The 20,948-nt window shown below is 37.1% G+C and overlaps 2 protein-coding genes across 5 annotated transcripts in view; both read right to left on the minus strand.

Moving 5' to 3' along the window:
- Positions 1 to 19,631, minus strand: part of LOC149239694 (uncharacterized) — a 29,620-nt gene extending 9,989 nt beyond the window's left edge. Inside the window, exons 1-3 of one of the 4 annotated variants that reach the window (XM_089373488.1) lie at positions 19,465 to 19,631; positions 19,095 to 19,295; positions 14,059 to 14,165 (exon numbers count right to left, since the gene is read on the minus strand). Coding sequence is in view for 1 of the 4 variants with exons in the window: in XM_089373490.1 (XP_089229616.1) it covers positions 1,935 to 1,973 (39 nt within the window). In the remaining 3 variants the exon portion in view is untranslated. Of the gene's footprint in view, positions 1 to 1,934; positions 2,095 to 14,058; positions 14,166 to 19,094; positions 19,296 to 19,385 lie in introns of those variants that run through there. The other 3 variants (XM_089373489.1, XM_089373490.1, XM_089373487.1) reach the window with 3 other exon arrangements.
- Positions 8,595 to 10,411, minus strand: LOC149239695 (uncharacterized). The gene is made up of 3 exons (XM_089373491.1): positions 10,070 to 10,411; positions 9,449 to 9,614; positions 8,595 to 9,052 (listed from the first exon to the last, which is right to left on the minus strand). Exons 1-3 carry the CDS (start codon positions 10,259 to 10,261, stop codon positions 8,994 to 8,996), a joined length of 417 nt encoding a protein of 138 aa, XP_089229617.1. The 5' UTR covers positions 10,262 to 10,411; the 3' UTR covers positions 8,595 to 8,993.
- Positions 19,632 to 20,948: the final 1,317 nt, after the last annotated feature.

Below are 20,948 nucleotides of genomic sequence, written 5' to 3' on the forward strand. Positions count from 1 at the left end.
GTAAGGAAGCAAGTACTGCAAAATTCCATGATGGAGGAATACATCTCCTCCTAAAGAATGATGGGTAGGAGATAGTGCCTAGACTAGTGGAGAAGTCAGTATTTGACTCTAGTTTTTCTTACAACAATCATGCATGGTTAAGCATGCACCAGATAGCAGCATATAAAACTGCAAAGCTCGGTTTGTGGCTGGACGGTTCTCCCATTAAAAAGGAGTTGACTATGAGGAGACTTTTGCTCTTGTTACTAAATATACCTCTATCAGATTTACTATGTCTTTCACAACAATCTTCCATTGGATTTTATATCAAATTTATGTAAAGACAACATTTCTTAATAGGTTGATTAAGGAGTTATATGAATAAACCAACCAAGAGGCTTTTAGGTGAATAGGCTTGAGACCCATGTTTACAAGTTGAAGTAGGCCCTTTATGAGTTGAAACATGCACCATTTGCATGGCACTCCAAGATCGATGAGTAACTTTCAGATTTGGGTTTCACTGAGACAGATGCAGATTCTAATTTTTACAATTTGGTAGATCATTCTAATCGGCTTGTTTTAGTCCCATATGTAGACAATCTTACACTCACAGGAAGTTAAAAGGAATCCACAAACTGGTGCAGGGCGAAATTGGCAAGAGAATTTGTCATGACTTGAAGCACTACTTGCTGGCTCTAGGGGTGTAGCAAAGTGCAGGTGAAGTGTTCCTTGGACAGAAAAAGTATGTAATTGAAATTCTTAGAAGATTTCAAATGATGGACTGCAAACCCATGGCTACTCCAGTGTATGCAATTGAAATTTTGATGAGATTTCAAATGATGTACTGCAAACCCATGGCTACTCCCCTGTGGTAGTAAATCCATTGTACTTTGCTGATTCTAATTCAGATTTGATGAACATCTGTATACAGGGAATTGATAGGTTTCCTCATGTACTTAGTTAACACAAGGCCTAACATTTATTTTGCAGTCAACACTTTCAGTACATGGTGCAGCCTAGGCAAGTTCATCAGGTTGCCACAAAACACAAGTTCTAATACTTGGAAGGGGGCAGTGCATTTTGCACTGAGATATGTTAGTGATGCAGCTTTTTATTCAATGATAATGGAATAGCATTAACAGGGGTTCTCGACAGTGATCTACATGTTCTGTGCATGTTTTCTAACTGTGTCCGTTTATAGGCTCAAACGACATTCAGATTACAGTTTCGATTAGCCTTTAAATTCAGACTGTGCTACTTTCCTGTAGGAGAAGAATCTGTTAAACAAGTGTTACTAAATTCATCAGTTGTTAGTAATTAATTGGATGAATGGCAGTAGTAGAAGATGAAATCAAACGTTCTGTCCGTTTTTATTTCAGAGTGCTTTGAACATGTCTACAAAGAATTAAATGGTGAAGCAGACACCTTGAGGAAGGAAGGACTATAGTTGGCTGAGGGTTCAAGGTTATGAAGTGAAATCAAGGATTGTCATATCTTACACGAACATATTTCTGCATCCTCGAATGGGGATTCTTATGACAGTCAGTATTCTGAAGATGATCCAAGTGCCTCAAAAGAAGAATTCTGAATTTTAGAGAAGTTACAGGACCCTTCAATCAATATCAATGCCTTCTTCAGGCTTAGCAAAGAATGTATATTTTCGTTCTGATATTTCCCGAAGCTTAAAGCATTTACATAATGTATCTCTTTACACTCGGATGAAATAAAAGATTAGAAAAATTGAGGGAAAATATATCAATATCAATCGATATGTAAGCCAATAAATGCGCCAAAAAGAACACAGATTGAAAAAATATGCTTGCTGTGAGTCTGTGAAAGCAAATATAAGCAGCACCTCTTCTGGAAAATGTGAAGCGGAAATACAAAACAAAAAAGACATCGTGATAAGAGAATATGGGTTGAGAGGGACAAAAGAAATCAAGGCTTAGACTCACCTCTATCCGATTGCATATGAGGATCTGAACCAGCCGCATCGGTTATCCAAAAATGCACCTTTGTCCGTGCACCGATCAAGTCAATCCGCCGCCTGGAAAGAAAAATAGCACAATGCAAATATTTGCAAATGCATCTACCTGAAAAGGGCACGCGGCGTAAGAGGCCCTCCTGAAACCCCTCGGAGAAGGATATATCTGCGGACCTGAAACCCTACATCCGATATAACAACCCATTTTAAGATATAAATGTTTTAAAAAGTTAAAGAGCGTTGTCGCCGACCCTGAAACCCTACATTGTATATAGAACTAGCATTTGCACAAACCGGTGCAACGTCATAGAAGTAGTGGGATATGGAAGTAGGTTTGTGCAACGTCATAGAAGTAGTGGGATATGGAAGTAAGTAAAAGTAATATTTTAGTAAAATGTTAAATATGTGTTGTATGAATTAATAATTTTATTATATAATTAATAAAAGAATTAATAGAGAAGGGTTATTATTTTAAAATTTAGGATATAATTATAAAAAAAAAAATTGAGAGGAAATATTAGTTTTAAGATAAAAAAAAAATTAATTAAAAAGAGCGATAAATTTTAGGTTTAATTCTAAAGCCTCAATGCGAAAGGATATATTAGAACATCCTAAAAAGTCTTTTAAGAAAAATGGCGATTAAAACCTTTTCCAAATAAATTTTAAAGGTTTAAAGCATAAATATAATAAAAGCTGGCATATATATGTAAATAGTAATAAAGAGGTCGACCCCATAAAACTGCCACGTTTCATATTGGGATCTCGCGAGTGGCGTTTTTGTTTTATTGTCCATGACCAAACTTCCGAAGCCTCTAACTTGCGACTTTATTTACACCATATCCATTCAATTTAATTATTTACACCATAACCATTGCAACTTTTAATGTCCATGACCAGACACACGTCTTTAAAACTTGTGATATGAAAGGCGTGACATGGCAACTGTGATATTATATTAAGGTGTGCTATGATGGAGCAGTCGAGTCTGCAACACGTGTTGCAATCGGAGGTTTCAAAGTGACAAGGCTTCAAAAGTTGAGATATGGCGGATGCGATATTAATGGCCAAATGTGGAGAATTAATGGTTTTCGATAGAATAAACGCATTCATTATTACTAACGGTTTCTTGAGATTTCGCTCATAAAAGTCTTGGATTATTATGTAATCGGTTATTTGCTAAGTTATTCGCTCTAAATGTTAGTTACTCTCACCCTTGTGTTTCTCTTGACAAGTCAGTCCCAACAAGCATAATTCAACAAAAATGTCTTGGTCGACCAAACCCATGAAGAAACCTGTTGTTCAACAACAATCAGTTGCTCTTCCCCTTGAGTTTGCAGAATTGCTTGCATTATTTACCGATACCACATGCACCTCAAACACCGGAACATCTACCTGGGAGGCCACATATCAACTTTTCGAAGATGAAGAGCTGAGAGTCACAGAAAGAGTAGTCATAGCCGAAGATTCATACCCAGTTTCTGATACTACATATAGTGATCTGGCCAATTCATTCCTCCACAGAATTGTTGCTCAGCTGAACATCCTTCCTTACATGGATATGATCACATGTGTTGTTGACCATCTAAACATCGCTGACAGAAACTTTATGACCAAGAGGAACACAATCATCGGCTCTTTCACCAACAAAGATTCGACTCGAATGTACCAGTTGTCGGCAGCTCAGAAGAAATATGATAATGCCTTCATTGAGAAATTCATGAAGGAAAATCAGGATCAATCTGAAGTCATCAAAGGATGGAGAAGAGATGCCAGCAAGCACAAGCGAGAAAATAAGGGTATGCATTCTATAGCTTCTCTTGTCGGTCCATATTGTTATGTTTCCACTATGATATGTAGATTATTTGGTTATGTCAATACCCAAAAGTTTTCAGACCAGTGGGTACCCTTGATTGATGCAGCTATGTTATGGACTGGGGGACTGTTCTATCTAATAATTTAAGTATCCAAATCCTAGATTATAGGAAGAACTGTAGTTTTTTTATTCTAGAAAACATTGTTCCCCCATTTTACATGAGTGCCTATGTAATGGATGTTATTTTATTTACTTTTGATTTCCCATCCATGGGATGTAAATGGACCATACAGGACCCTATGTCTATCCACGTTTATCATAGTATTCTCCGGGAGTCAAAATATAGGAAAAAGAGCATCATTCCTTTGTTAATTCTCATACAGAATACAAATTAGATGCATGGTGTGAAGGAAAATGAAATTTACAGGTTTGTGGTTGAAATTTATTGGTGTATCTATAAGTTGTATTTTCATAGTCCAGGGGTTGGGAATACACAATTCCCATCCACTTGAGCTCAATTTTATCTCGCAAAACTTCATTGGGATCTACCTAAACACATATGCAAACATAGGTGAAAATGCCTTTCAAAAGTCTTTCCCTGTCTACTTTGACGAATCTTCCAATAAAATTGCTCACTTTTTCTAAGAGATCTAGATGGGTAAAGTGAATGGGAAAACTGGGAATCTTACCCATACTAGAGTAGTCATCGGCAACATAGTGAGAGGATTGAAGTTGGGAAACCATGGCTTCACTAGAAGACCAACTCATCCCCAAAACCATGGACCTTGGTCAAGGATTTTTTTCTTATCCTCAAGACATTTGAAGATCACCACAAAAAAACATGGGTCTACATCCACCCAAACCAGCGTTCATCCAATCCTATCATAATCGAACAGAAAAACGCTACTTTTTCAATAGAAAATGGGGAATAAAAGTATCACCCAAGGATAATGACCATCACATCAAGCGCTCAATCATAAGGGAGGAGCAATAATTTGACAATCACACGTCCTTGATTTCTGTTGATTTAACTCTGAACACTCACGTAATATTCTCTTGCTTGGCGAATTAAACACCACTTCATGGAATGGACGAGGATTGAGCCGAACCCTAGATGAAGCCCACTTCATTCTCATCTAAACACAAAACTATATATACGTCAAAGCTATTACAATAGATTCTGACTGTCAACACCTCGAGGTTCTGTTTATATGTGGCTACCTTTTATGGTTACTATTGAATGTGTGATTGGCAATAGTAATGGCAACTTAGGGCTGCCAAATTTCCTTCGATTCCCTCACTACATCCTAACGCAAATAGTTGTTCAATGCCTTGGTTGTCTTCCAAAACTGGTAGGCAGCGTCTTCTTTGATATTTCTCGATGGTTTTAATTCCACTACAATCACAACTTTCATTTACATAAACTTCGTGTTTTCGCACGAGCGACGATTGTTCCAAGGTGAAATGTCACTTGGATGGTTTCAATGTTGTTGACCCATCATAACTAACTAACGGATATGCCCATTACAATTTTATACCACCCCATTATCAATATCAATTATGCATGGGAACCAATTAAAGCAACTTTTCACATTAATTTTATATGAGCATGAGAACATGTGTTACCAAGCAGCCCATAAAGCCTCATTTTGAATGCCATAGTCACTTAGAAGGAATTCCTATTGTAGTAGCATCCTCCCTACTAAACTTTGCTAGTGCTAACATTAGAACCACCATTACAACAAGATATCTTTCTAGTGTTGACAACACCATTATAGTAAGATACCTCAAGAGAGACAGAAAATTTAAAAAGTATGATAGTAATACGTATCCAGAATATGGTATTGAAACTAGTAATTGTTCACGAATCCATAAGATTGTAAGGTCATTCTCATTATCATAATCATTGTCATCATCTTCACCATCATCCTTGTCATTGTTATTGCCATCATTACATTATCATCATAATCACCATTCATACCATCATCATCATCATTATGGACATTGTTAGCAATTGTTCATAATTGTAGATGTTGTAAGAAATATCATCAACCCAAAAAATGTGATCAATGCTAGAAAAGGGTTGTTTAGGACACATTGATATACGTAAGAGAAATAACAACTCTATTTTTGACAGATGATCGATGATGATCATCATCACCACCATTATCATCATCATTGTCATTTTTATCATCCCCATCATCATCATTAATGTAATTTCTATCGACATTGTTGTAATCATGCATCATCATCATTCATGCCATTATTGTTTTTGATGATGACCTAGATGAAAATGATGATCATGACACCAAAGATAATGCTTATGATTATGACAATGACAACATCTAAAATTGGGAAGATTCGCCAACGTCATTAGCATCGTCATCATCATAATCATTGCCATCATCATCATTGTCATTGTAACCACTATCGTCTTTATCATCATAATCACAATTCATGTCATCGCCATCATCTTCATTTTCATCATTGTCAATATTATTGACATTGTCATCAATTGTTCATAATTGTCAATGCCATAAGGAATATCATCAATGCAGAAAATATGATGAGTGTTGGAAAAGGGATGCAAAAGCGAACATAGAAATGGGGGCAACAATAGAAGTAAAATTGGATGAAAAGTGGATACAACATAAGTAGATGCACAACAACATGAAAAACCTGACACAAAAGTGGATGCAAAAGTATATGCAGTTGTCAATGCAAACTTGGATGCAAACATGAAGGCAAAAGTGGAAGCAAACATGGGTCCAATGGTAGGTGTAAAACTTGGCACAAATTGTGGTGAAACAAATGTGGATGCAACAACGGAAACAAAAGTATATGCAAAAATGGATGAAACAAAAGTGGATGCAATAGGGGATGCAAACGTGGAAGCAAATGTGGTTGCAATGGTAGGCGCAAGATATGGTGCAACAAAAGTGGATGTAACAATAGACAAAAAATATGCAAAATAAGATGCAAAAATGGATGTAAAAGTGGAAGCAAACATTGATGCAGCAGGCAAAACAAAATTGGATGCAAAAAATGGATATAATGTAAGTAGATGCAAAAGTAGATACAAAACGAGATGCAAAACCCAATGCATAAACCTGACATAAAAGTGGATGCAAAAATAGATGCAATATTTGATGCAAAAGAGGATGTGAACATGGATGCAAAATTGGAAGCAAACGTGGATACAACAGTGAGTGCAAAACATGGTGCAAATTGTGGCATAACAAAAGTGGATGTAATGATAGATGCAAAAAAAGAATCAAAGTATGATGCAAATGAAGATGTAAAAAGGGATGCAAAAAGTGAAATTTAAAATGGGTGCAACAGTGGATGCAAAATTGCGTGCAAAAGTGGATGCAATAGAAGTCGATGCAAAAGTAGATGCAAAACGAGACACAAAACCCGATGCAAATCCCGGTCCAAAATTGGATACAAAAAGGGATGCAAAAATAGATGTAGTAGTTGATGAAAACCTAGACGCAAATGAGGATGCAAACGTGGATGCAAAATTATAATCAAAAGTGGGTGCAAAAGGAGGTGCCAAACTAAGCGCTAATTGTGGCACAAAAATATTAGATGCAATAGTGGGTACAATAATAGATGCAAAAGAGGATGTAAATATGGATGCCAAACAAGAGGGAAAAGTGGATGCAACAAAAGTAGATGCAACATTTTATGCAAAACTAGACACAAAACACGATGTAAAACTTGGCGCAAAAGGGATGCACAAATGGATGAAAAAATGGATGCAAAAAATGATTTAAAAAAGGATGCAAAAAAGGATGCAAAAGTCGATGCAAAAGTTGATGCAAGTGTAGGTGCAAAAAATGGATGCAAATGAGGATGCAAAAGTATGTCAAACAAAATTAGGTGCCAAACTTGATGCAAAACCTGGAACAAAACCTGGTGTAAAGGATGACACAAAACTTGGCATAAAATTTGGTGCAAAACGTGGTGCAAAACCTATTGCAATACCTGGTGCTAAACTTGGTGTAAGATTTGGTGCAAAACTTGATGTAAATTTTGTGTCAAGTTTTGCACCATATTTGATAAATGGATGCAAATAGCACCAAAAATGGGCTCTAGATGCAAAAAAAGAAGTAAAAAGGGACGCTAATCGCTGGTTTTGTTGTAGTGTGAAAGCTAGAACACCTCTAGTTATACTTCAGTTTATAGATCAACTACAGCACAGGCAAACAACCTTATGTCAGACAACAACATCAAATAATTCTGTAGCCATTGACTACAAGATTTGACCACTTTTGACTACAAAACTAACCAGGGCCATCTAGGTGACAACAGATAAAAGAAAGCAGAGAAAATTTGTGTTATGTATATGTTATGTCTTATGCATACAATATTATTATGCGCCTATGGAAAGATGGAACCTCTTCATTTCTTTGGATTTAGGCTATATCATTTTCCTTGAATTAACTAGGTGATTTTTTTTTTTTTTTTCTCATGTAGTAGGTGCTCCAAGGACATAAGGACTTAGTGTATTCTCTTGCATCTTATTGTCTCAATAGGATTCCGAGCTTGGCCACACTTGTGTATTTTTATTTTCAATAAATTGAAATTGGGATTCTCACTCTGAAAAGATACGAGGGAAAAATATAAACAATACTTGCAAATTGATAGATAAGATCGTTGTTTATCATATGGTAGTATTTAATGATAAAAGTCTGTGCTACAAAAAAACACTGCTTTGTATGAACGAAAACAATGGCTACATAATATTTTCCTAGATGATATCCTTTATCCCATTTGCACAATCAGGTTTCTGTCAAGGTCTGCACCTGACACTTTCTCTCAGAGCTTAGCAGCACCAATGAGGATACTCTTCATACAGTTAATTAAAGTTTGCATTTGTTTTCTGGAATGCAAAGATGCGGGATATACACATGCACAATCCAAAGCTCCATTTCTGACTGTATCAAAAACTGCAAGAGAAGGTCCTACTCCATGAACAGAAGAGCATCCCATATAATCCTCTAAACCTATTGCCCTTTTCAATTCATCCATTTCGTCCACCATGGGACCTTCAAATACAACAATAAGTGAAGTGTGAAGTGAAGATGATGGAGTTAAATAAAGATGTTGAATTGCTTGGCACATAAGGAAGTTGACATCACTCATGTCTGTGAAATGTTTTCGATTCCTCATAGATGTATCAAGTGCATTTGAGCATTGTCTGGCCAGCTCTCAAAAGTCCCCTGTTTCATTGATATGATGGGTATTCATAATAGCAGAATGGTAGAAACCTTCGTGCCCACAAGAAACCAAAATAAGGGTCAAGGGAAGCAATACAAATATTCACACAACTGATCAGAAGAAAATTAATAAAAAAATAAAGGGTATACAAATTGAGATATACTAATATTGTTTGTACCTGATAGAACCACACACAATTGCTTTGTTACTGAATACAAGTGTATCTGTACAACATATATACCATGAACAACATGACTGCTCACACTAGAAAAACCCAGTTCATAGAGTGCAAGAAATCATGCCATAAATAAATTAAACCTACAGAAACCGATAACTGTAAATAAATACAAAAACATACTGTGAAAACTAGACAAAACTTTGAAGCAACAGTGGTAATTCAAAATAAAATAAAGCAATGTGCAAATATGGAATTGGCAAAACCTTACCAACACTATGATCAGATAGGCTGCTGCCAACGAGGCTTCTGCAGTCAACCAGAGTTATGACAGGGTAATGCTCCCAGCGATTGCCAAGCTCCTTGAGAACGGAAGTGGCTTTAAGCCCAGCTGCTGTTAAAGCTCCACACATTGTTGTTCTTTCTGTCTTGCAAACCTGTGATGGCAATCCATCAACATCAAAATTGATACTCATGAAATCATAGAGCTTATAGTTCATTAATTTATAATGATATAACGTAGAGAACAAAACCTAGTGTGCATTTACTGGCATTAACAATGCACAAATGTAAGACCTCATGGACTATAAACTCTTTGTGGACAATAAACTCTATTAACATGGAAGATAATAGACTTTATGGCCTAGCTATCACTAGGCTATAGACCTTATGGACTTCCTATCCACAGTTACAGAACAATTCCTATCCTCTTCATTGACCTAGATACTAGGAAATAAACCTTATGGACTTCATATCTGCATAACATAATTCCTATCCTCCCCATATGACTTCTCTGACACTACTAAATCAAATAGTACACAGTATTGGATATTGACTTGCAGCAATGCTACAAAACTATCTATAAATCTATCAGTACAGATTATCAACTTACATTCTCAAGCTGAGCTGTCCTCTCTGAGCATAAGCACAGACGAACGATTTGCGAATGGCGAGGAGAATTAGGATCTTCAAATGGCAAATTGGCATGCCTCCTGGACCCCAAAGAATATCCCAATAAGTCAACCCCATGAGCCCAGAAGGGCTTGTTGGCCTGGCCTCTGGGAATTGCATCTTCTATAGCCATAAAATTTAGGTTTTCTTCATGATATCCATTCTTCTCTGTCTGAGAATTGGTTTCATATAAAGATCTATAAAGATCTTAGAAATTTCTATAAAGATCTTAGAGGCTAGATCAGTGTGAAAGAGGGAGAGAGCCAACAAGTACCATGGATAGTGAGTAGCTTTCATATCTATAGTCTCTTTATTACAGGATGGTATAACATTACTAATCAGTGAGGCACATAGACCAGTGTACATGTTTCCACCAAGAAAGCTCATAACACAAAGACTAATCGCCCGGTTGGATTCTTCCCTGCACCTGCTTTGGCTGGATTGAATCCCTATATCGGGAGTAGTGCCAGCGGGGAGGTGGGCCAGCATCTAGCTAGTCCAAATCGTCCATCCAGGCACATCAATCTCAATTTTATGTTTGAAGTGACAGGCAGGCCCCTGACTTATAAAGGGTTCATTCATGCGCTCGTTCTCGCTTATTGATCGGATTACCTTATGGATGCTCGACACCTTGATGAGGTCTGACCTAGATCGGATGCCCAGCTGTATCGGATGGGCGGCGAGATGAGGGATGTTTCTGCTCAAGCATTGATTGACTAAGCCAGTTTTTTCCTACAGGATTCCAATCGGGGCCAACAGGATAGATAGATTGGGCTGATTCCATCCATAGGTTCAGATTAGTGCGTCGCCCTACTTACTATTATTAGGCGACCCCTATTCTTATTTGAGCTCTTCCAACCTTTTCACAATGGCAAGCAATTACCGAATCCACAATGGCTAGCAAGAGCGCCCCCAGCTTATTCCTATAGCTATGGCCAGATCTTCCAATCACCTGGGAAAGCCGAACAAAAGAAAGTGAGGGGCCCTACCGCTCCAGGAGCAATCAGCCAGCACACCGGTGCTCCACCTACTGGCCAAATTAGATATAAAAGGAGGACGTTAATACCAGTTCCCCATTCATCCCAGAATTCAGATCTTTTGACCGGGAATAAGAATCTCGCTTGACCAATCTTGCACATAAAGACTCGTTACGTAATGTATCCTCTCTCTTGCGACCGAAAGGAGCTAAGGAACCAGTCACTAAGATGGGTGGGGTTCATGAAAGCAGTAAAAGGAGCTAAAGAGGGATCTCCTAGTGTCCAAACAGGACTAACTGCTTAAAGACTGGGATCTGCTAATGACAGATTGCTCACCCGGGGTCTCAGGATCAGCATGAAAATATTGAAACCATATTCCACAGAAGTGAGATCTTGAAACCATCCAGCATTCTCTCCCAAGTTCCCAGCATCTGGGAGATGAAGGTTGGTATTTCAAGTCCTTCACTTTCATACCTCCAATGAGTGGATTATCCAGAACGAGGTTTCGAGAAAGGCAGGCAAAAAAGAAAATCAGAGTGTTTTCTGTATTCGGTAGCATCTGAAGTTCTAGTCTCCAACAAGCTAATCACTCCCACTAGAAAGCCATAATGAAATTTCCATATGTGATCTGTATGTTTCTACACTCAAAATCTGCATTGCACTCCTTATAAACCATCTCCTAAAACCACTGTATCAATGCATACTAAGCTCACCAGAAATATTTCTAATAATGACCATAGCTCCTGTAGGGATGGTATCGCCATAATGCATGCCACAACAGTAACACACTAAAGCCTACTAAAAGAGAAAGCTTGGATTGTGGTGTGACTCCCTAGCATATGTGTTATACAATAATCCACCTCTAGCCCTCTAAGTAGCTCTATAATGTATCTCTCCTCGCATCAGTGCCAAAATATGTCGCAGAGAAGCAATGTAGGTTGATGCCATTCATTCAAACCGACTTTGTTGTAGAGGAACGTGTCAGTCAACCTGTGTGTTAATGTTATACATATTGCAGAGGGACAAAGTCTTATACATTGTGAGCCATATGAACTGTGTAGAGCCAAGAGCCATCGGTAATAGAATTGGCAGTAACAACATACCAAGCAGCTCTGCTACTGTTGTTCAATGAAGCTACGAAGATGAGCTGTGTAGAAATTAAATTAAATCTCTGAGATATTTTCTGGAAGAGAATCATCAATACCTGAACAAAATAATGCATCATTACTCTCCATAAGATTTGGCTTATCTAATGGATCACTAAAGTCCAGTACCAAACAAAGAATTCAAGCAAGAAGACATATCAAGGCCTTCTGTAAGCATAGGCATCTTCAATGGAGCACCCATGTTAGAAGGTTCCTGGTTGCTAGCCACTGTGTCTACTTTCACAAGTTGTATATTTTCTCCAACTTTGAATTCTTGTGTCTCTTCAGCTCCATTCTATACAAATTGTTCTTCCTGGTCATCCTTACTACCATACTTGAAACAAGTCATTCATACTACTGAAATGGAGCAGCCCCGCTGCTAGATAAAGCTCAAACTTGATGAAGATCTTCTTACTGTTATTCAAAACTTTTTGCAGGGTTATGATTTGAAACCCTGCTTCGACTGAAACCCCAAGTGTAGAAGATAGTTTTGATTTTGAAATGCTAATAGTACAGACAGTGGATGTCAACAATATCATTGACTGCCAGAACAATCTACCCATGCATACACTCTTCCTTGATTATGATATTGAAGATAGGCAAAGGAGGTAATACCAATGAGATAGATCAATGCTTCAGAGAATGAAGATCGGTGGATACTCCTGGACTTGTTATGGAGATTGAAGACACAGTAAAAGTCTGACATTCCTTAGAAGTGAAGTTAGATGATCTTTGGTATCATCAATATTTGTTCCTTTCACTTCTTCATAGGCACCTTACTAGCTAGTGCCAGTGAGAAGTATCAGTGAGTTCTGAGGGAGCAACATATATTTTCTTACTATTCCAACTATATGCCCTAGACTTGAATCTAAACAACGAATTGTCAACAATGGTGTCTTGTCACTTAAAAAAAAAACTCAACAGTGCCTTGTGTATCTTAAATTCAACAAGTTTATTTATGCTGATCTCTGTAAGATTACAGTCTTCATCAGGAGTTCTTTCCATGGTCATATAAGATGATGCCATTTGATGCTATTGGTTAGATTACATATAAACATCGAATTCTCAACAATGGTGTCTTATCACTTAAAAAATACTCAACGGTGCCTTATGGATCTTAAACTCAACATGTTTATTTATGCTGGTCTCTGTAAGATTACAGTCTTCATTAGGAGTTATTTCCATGGTCATATAGGATGACGCCATTTGATGCTATTGGTTAGATTACATATATATGGAGTATCGATTCCATATTAACTATGCATCAGTGCCAAAATATGTCGCAGAGAAGCAATGTAGATTGATGCCATTCATTCAAACTGACTTTGTTGTATAAGAATGTGCCAGTCGACCTATGTGTTAATGTTATACATAATGCAGAGGAACAAAGTCTTATACATCGTGAGCCATATGAACTGTGTAGAGCCAAGAGCCATCGGTAATAGAATTGGCAGTAACAACATACCAAGCAGCTCTTCTACTGCTGTTCAATGAAGCTACAAAGATGAGCTGTGTAGAAATTAAATCTCAACTAAATTTGGAAGATGAAGATCTTATTCAACTTCTGTATTTAGTTTCATGTGGCAAGATCGAGATTCTTCTAAAGGAACCTAGCACTGCAACAATATCTACAAGTGATAATTTTGAATTCAATCCTCCCTTTTCGCACAAGTTGAAAAATATTAAGATTCCACTTACAGATATGAATGCAAATGAGAGGAATAGAGTGATTGAAAATGTAAAAGAAGACAGACATTTCTGAATAGATTCAACAATAGTTCTCATCATGAAGGCTAGAAAAATCTTACCTCAGCAACAACTATTGAGTGAGTGTGTTGAACAGTTCCAAAGCACATTCAAGCCCGAACTTAAAGCAATAAAATCCAGAATTCAGGACTTGATCTCAAAGGAGTACCTGGAACGTGACAATGAAAACAGTAATTTATTGAGATATATAGCCTAATATCGCTGATTGAGATGCAAGTCGAAAACAAATCTGTAATGCAACATATGGTTAATTTTGTTTTATTTTAGAGAAATAAAACATATCACAGATTGGATTTTCCATGTGAGTTCGACTGACTAACATAGAAATACTCTGTTTTGCAATAGAGGATGAAGAAGTTTTCCAGGTCAGCTAATCAGTCACCCAGTTCTACCTTAAAGAGGAGGGACTTAGATAATGCACGGTTTTTGTGCCACAACTCATCAGAGGAGAGAACACTGCTCGACTCATGCTACTGTTCCTTAAATTTTGTTTTATGTTTCAGACAGGGAGTTCCATCCCTTCGTCTACAAGGAAATAACATAAAGTGGCGATGGATCGATATAGAAGTTAAAATTATTTGGATCTAAAGGAGTGGTGGTTTTATCCACTACTCCAGCTAGTGCCTAAAAAATATAAAATTTGGGTTTGGTGGTTGTGAATTCCATTGTCACTGAAGGTAGGTATAGCCTAATTTTCGTGTCCACCAGAAACCTATCAATTACTTTGGCTATACCCTCTTTACCCTTCCTTTCATTACACCAATCTTACAAATAGCATGCACTTTCAGAACCTAGTCAAAGAGCCCCCAACTCCAATGGTTTTTCAGACTGGTTATGATTTGAAACCCTGCTTCGTCTGAAACCCCAAGTGTAGAAGATAGTTTTGATTTTGAAATGCTAATAGTATTGACAGTGGATGTCAACAATATCACTGACTGCCAGAACAATCTGCCCATGCATATGCTCTTCCTTGATTATGATATTGAAGATAGGCAAAGGAAATTATACCAATGAGATAGATCAATGCTTCAGAGAATGAAGATCGGTGGATACTCCTGGACTTATTATGGAGATTGAAGACACAACAAAAGTCTGACATTCCTTAGAAGTGAAGTCAGATGATCTTTGGTATCATAGAGATTTGTTCCTTTCACTTCTTGATAGTCACCTTACTAGCTAGTGCCAGTGAGAAGTATCAGTGAGTTCTAAGGGAGCAACATATCTTTTCTTACTATGCCAACTATATGCCCTAGACTTGAATCTAAACAGCGAATTGTCAACAATGGTGTCTTGTAACTTAAAAAAAAAACTCAACAGTGCCTTGTGGATCTTAAATTCAACAAGTTTATTTATGCTGGTCTCTGTAAGATTACAGTCTTCATTAGGGGTTCTTTCCATGGTCATATAAGATGATGCCATTTGATGTTATTGGTTAGATTACATATAAACATCGAATTCTCAACAATGGTGTCTTGTCACTTAAAAAATACTCAACGGTGCCTTATGTATCTTAAACTCAACATGTTTATTTATGCTGGTCTCTGTAAGATTACAGTCTTCATTAGGAGTTATTTCCATGGTCATATAAGATGATGCCATTTTGACGCTATTGGTTAGATTACATATATATGGAGTATCGATTCCATATTAACTATGCATCAATGCCAAAATATGTCGCAGAGAAGCAATGCAGATTGATGCCATTCAGTCAAACTGACTTTGTTGTAGAGGAACGTGTCAGTTGACCTGTGTGTTAATGTTATACATAATGCAGAGGAACAAAGTCTTATACATCGTGAGCCATATGAACTGTGTAGAGCTAAGAGCCATCGGTAATAGATTTGGCAGTAACAACATACCAAGCAGCTCTGCTATTGCTGTTCAATGAAGCTACGAAGCTGAGCTGTGTAGAAATTAAATCTCAACTAAATTTGGAAGATGAAGATCTTATTATGAGGCCGAATTGACTGGGTTTGGCTGAGCTCATTTGGAGGAGATTTTTGTTGGTTTGACTAGCATTAACTTTCTGGTTACAACATCTTGTTAACTGTTGTTTGGCTGGACTGTTTTGACAGTGATTGGGCAAGTAATTTTGTATGATGTACTCTCTCTCTCTCTCTCTCTCTGTGCTGAACTTTTGAAGAATAATAAGAAGATTTGATCAAAGGGTTTTCCCCACATTGGGGTTTTTCTCTAGCATCCGCCAAATATTGTGCCCTCTTGTCTTGACTTGTCTTATTCTTATTGTTTATGTTCTATCTACAAATACTCTCAATATTTATGTGATTGCTAATCTGGAAATTTATATTGGGCTAATAAGGAAAATTGACGTAAATTGCTCTAAAGCATAAGAACATACCATTGTTATCTAAAATTAACAATCATTCTATAACTAGCATGATTAAAATGTAGAAAAATGTTATGGAGTGTCCAAGTAGTGTAGAACAGAGAAGCAAGAAAAAATACCACAAGACAACCATAGGGTTGATAGAACCATGTTTAGGCACATTAGATATTGCTTGGTGACAGAGTCTTACACCTTTGAAAGGAATATTTGTTTCCCTACATTTCTATTGAACAAATACAAGGGGAGTCGAGATGACCCACAGGACCCATAGCTGAATACACAAGGGGATTTCAATGCTGGAAATCTAGTTTTTAGCATAGTAGCAAGATTTGGTCATATTGCTCTTTATTATATGGAAATTCGGCAACAGTACAAAATTCAGTATGTTTTCACTGCAATGCAGATACAGAACAATTCACTTACCTTATAATGTCTTTGATACCCATCAACATATAAGCCCCAAAAAAACAGAGCAAAAACCTCAAAAAAATAAAAATAACAGTAAGAAAACACTTAAAAATAAACTACATTGCAAAATTTTCAAAGAATAAATTGTTTTTTCTGGTTTTAGTGTGTTCTGAGGATGAAATTCTTCTAAAATATGGAACAAAACACTTATTTTCATACTGAGAAATATAGATTTCCATATTGGAACCATGTTGCATTTCTTTATTAGGTATTTTCCATACTGAGTTGTATTTGAATACATATTCGGATTCAAATTTTGCTACTATGGTTTATAGCCATTCCTAGTTACATGTATGCTGAAATCAGGGAGGTCAAGGTAATCAGATAAATTGTCACAACAATTATGAACAAGAGGCAACCTTCCTTGAAATTCTTGAACCTCCAGTAATCAGAAAAATTGTCACAACAATTATGAACAAGAGGCAACCTTCCTTAAAATTCTTGAACCCCCTACCCTTGCCTGGATTTGCTCACGGCGCCAATCAGTCCTCATGTACATGTACATCAAAATATTTATTATATAATTAACTATAAATTTGTTAACATTAAAAGGACAAATAGATCCTCTGTTCATGTAGAGATGCTCACTGACGACCATGTTGACAATGGCGATGAGAGGGAGAAACTGTCGTGATATCCAATCTTCAATATGCATATTTTAGATAATAAAGACTGACCTACTAAGTTAACCAAGTAGCCGTTATACAAAGTACTCATAAATGAAGCTCAAAGCTAAGAGATATTTTTTCTCACTTTCTTTGCTTCCCACACAAACTATTACTCGATTTCGATTTTTCTTATTAGATTCCAAAATTTAATGAAATTATCTGGCTGGGAGCATTGTTGCAGTGCATGGCTTTTATCCACTATCTCCACTACAAATTTTGAAATGACAACAAAAAATCCATTAAGACCGGAATCTCCCCACAACAGTGAAAGCAGAGTTCATTATTCAAGAACAAAGTAAAGCGAACCAAATACTCTAAGAGCAGGACATGCATGAGTCCTCAAGACCCAGATCCACTAGATTGATTGCATCATTTTTTCAGCTGGATGAAGCATCGATGACCCGGTAGATGCACCAGTCATGAGGAAAAATAACAGACGATCAGTGATTCAGAAGCACCCTTACCAAGCACAGTTGAGATCATCCAGATAATCCACAAGGCCATCTAGGTATGCTATCTTACAAAAGCTATAATTCTCAGCTTATATCTTGTAGACACTAGACAGACACCCATCACCAGGGTTCTCCCTTCCACACGTAACCCGTCAAACTTTGCAGTCCGATGAGCTTCAATAAAGTTTGCCAGGATAGAATCCAGCCTGGTTTATGGCCCTGCATACCTCTCCTTTGACGCTTAGATAAATTAGGACTTATTTATTTTCTAGGCTTCTGCTATTAGTCTCGTCTTCATTGTATCAGGTTTATCTGTTATTATAACCCTTGAAAATCTGATAAGGAAATCCAAGAGATGCTTCTCCATATTTGTGAATGGCATTCTTCGTAAAACTGTTGACATAGACTAGTGCACCTAAATCTGGGGGATTTAAACTGGTTACCTACTAACACGTAACCAGAACCAGCCAGATGCTCAACAACATTGGCTACAAACAATTGAGATAATCACCCCTTTGTTATTTTATCATTCGTCATTCTGTTAAATTTGAAATCTTATTTGTAGTCTCTCCTTTTCAGCGAATACCTTTAAGCACTCCAGCATCAGTATATAGTTTTAGTCCCATTAACCTAATGTCCTTTCATCATTTGTGGACATTTATATAATTTATTTCTTTATTCCGAAATTCTTCTTAAAATTATTATTTCCATTTCTTTATGAACCTTCTGCTGTCGAGCAATTGGTGTTATTTTGAGCAAAATAATTTGTAAACGAAGTTTCTTGGTTAGTGAAAAGCCCGCCAAAAGTACCTCTACGCCAAGTAGATCCCTGGAAAGTGTCTATCTCTCAATGTTAGTGACATCTCAACGCATTCACCCATTCGGGAGCTTTCGTAGGCAGTCAGCGTCGTATGTAGAGCATCTAGCTCGGCGGGCCTCACAGTTTGTGAGGAAGAGTAAGCAGATCGCAGAGTATTTGCTTATTTCACTCCTTTCGGAAAGCCTATAAATTTTTTAAAGTAACTGCTACTTACGAATCATAAGTTTTTTAAAATAAATTCTACTTAGTTTCAGAATTTTAGATTTTTAAGGGGTTTTACCGACCCAGAAATAGAGATTCAATAAATGGAAGAGAAGCTTACTGATGGTGACATCGCCGTCGGGGCTCTGGAGCATCTTGTCCATTCCCTTGGGGCCGAGTGAGGTGCAGAGGATTCTCGCAACGGACCTGGCGGCCACAATGTTGGCCTTCTGAGCATCTAAGCCTCTGATTCGGGTCTTCTGCTCCTGCTCCTTTATTATGATAAATGGCCTCCCGTACTCATCAAATGCCAGTGCCATCCCTGCAAACAGTAATAGATTGCAGCACAGAGATTAAAACCTAAACATACAAGAGTGGCTGCTAAAAACACACTGGATTTTGAACCAGAAACCTGAAATGCGTGTACTCCTCTCTGTGTGGAAGACTGAATGTGCGGGTGGAAATCCATTGAAGTTAAAAATGGAACATACCTTGGCGCCGTCAATGGACTGAAGAACCGATCGTGGGGTTCGAGTGTCTGCTACTGGTGAACCCTAATTTGCAAATCTCTGCAATCTCGTTTTCGCTCCCGCCCTGCGAAAAGTGAACAGATCCTCCTTCTTGTTCTAGAACGTAAACGAAGTTTGGGTTGGGAGGGGTTTTGAAAAGAAAAGTAAAGCTTTACCTTTTTCAAAAATGCTAATTTCATAGTGAAAAACAGTAAATACATTTTTTTATTTTCACATCACTAGTTAAGTAGCTATATAATGTTTTTGGTTCTTGGTTAGGTTGGAAAATATTTATAATAATATAATTTTATGGTTGTTGTTTAAGTTTATTAGGTGTTATTAAAACAATAAATACATTTTTTTTATTTTCACATCACTAAAGAAGTAATTATATAATGTTTTTGGTTATTGGTTAGGTTATAAAATATTTATAATAATAATAATATACTTTTATGGTTGTTGTTTAAGTTTATTAGGTGTAATTTTTTTTAATTTCAATTTAATAATTTTTAAATGGAAAAATATGATTTTAATTTGGTTGTATTGAAAATATTTATATGTTTTTACATATAAGGTGGGTGCAAACAAAGGAGAATATATAGTAAGTCTATTTAATAGTTAATAACAAGTGTTAATTTCTTAAAATTATATGATAAATTTGAAAGGAGTAGGGTATGTATCTTTTTTCGGGTGAAATATATTAAAATTATTGTGTGAATGGGGTTGTAAGACCCTATATTTTCATCCTGGGAAAATATAGTCCTCTCTTAGCCACTTGCATAGTTTAGATTGTCATAAGCAAAGTAGGTACATTGTCTTAAGATGTAAACATTTCATTTTAAGCAGTGTCATAATGTGGTTTCAGCGAAGCATTAAAAGATGGGATGAGCATGCACATTTGGGATGCTAGTGTTATATTCAGCGTGAGGCATGATTGCACGTCTAAGAAGACTCTAACAAGGGTTGCAGAGGAGAGGTTGGGGGATTGTAGTCTCACTTAGAAGTGTATACAAGCAAGTTAAGCCCTATGAGAAGTTGTGAAACAAAATGAAGGGATTTGACAAGTTGCACGAAGGCAACTTAGTAGTGGTACTAAGTGAGCAATCCTTGATTCAACTTGATACTCTCTCCTTGGCACTACCACTTTGTAAGATGGAGAAGAAATGTGAAATAGATGTGCAACCCACTAAAGAAGTTGGAGGTTGTTGTAATGTATATCGGTGGTTATGTCATGATGTGAAAGGAAGTGTTGGAACTTGGAAGGTGACCATTAGAGTAGATTTACCATGGAGTGCAAGGAGGTGCAAGGATCTGATAAGGAGGGAACTACACAAATCTAACAAGTAGGCCATATTGGGTTAGGATATTACTATTTTGGCACATCCAAAGTTGAAGGTGCATTTTATGGAGGTGCAGTCGAAGTGCTTGGGTGCGTGCCACAGAGTAAGGGTATCTAGGACTTTTAG

The sequence above is a fragment of the Pinus tabuliformis genome, chromosome 8 (assembly GCF_031772625.1).
Source record: "Pinus tabuliformis cultivar Carrire ecotype Pingquan chromosome 8, CPIR1, whole genome shotgun sequence".
Lineage (NCBI taxonomy): Eukaryota > Viridiplantae > Streptophyta > Pinopsida > Pinales > Pinaceae > Pinus > Pinus tabuliformis.

Coding starts and splice junctions, on each gene's coding strand:
- LOC149239695 (XM_089373491.1), bottom strand. CDS start 10,261: ATGGCTATAGAAGATGCAATTCCCAGAGGCCAGGCCAACAAGCCCTTC. Junction 9,615..10,069: donor GGACAGCTCAGCTTGAGAAT/GTAAGTTGATAA, acceptor TTGCCATCACAG/GTTTGCAAGACAGAAAGAAC. Junction 9,053..9,448: donor CCTATCTGATCATAGTGTTG/GTAAGGTTTTGC, acceptor GTGGGCACGAAG/GTTTCTACCATTCTGCTATT.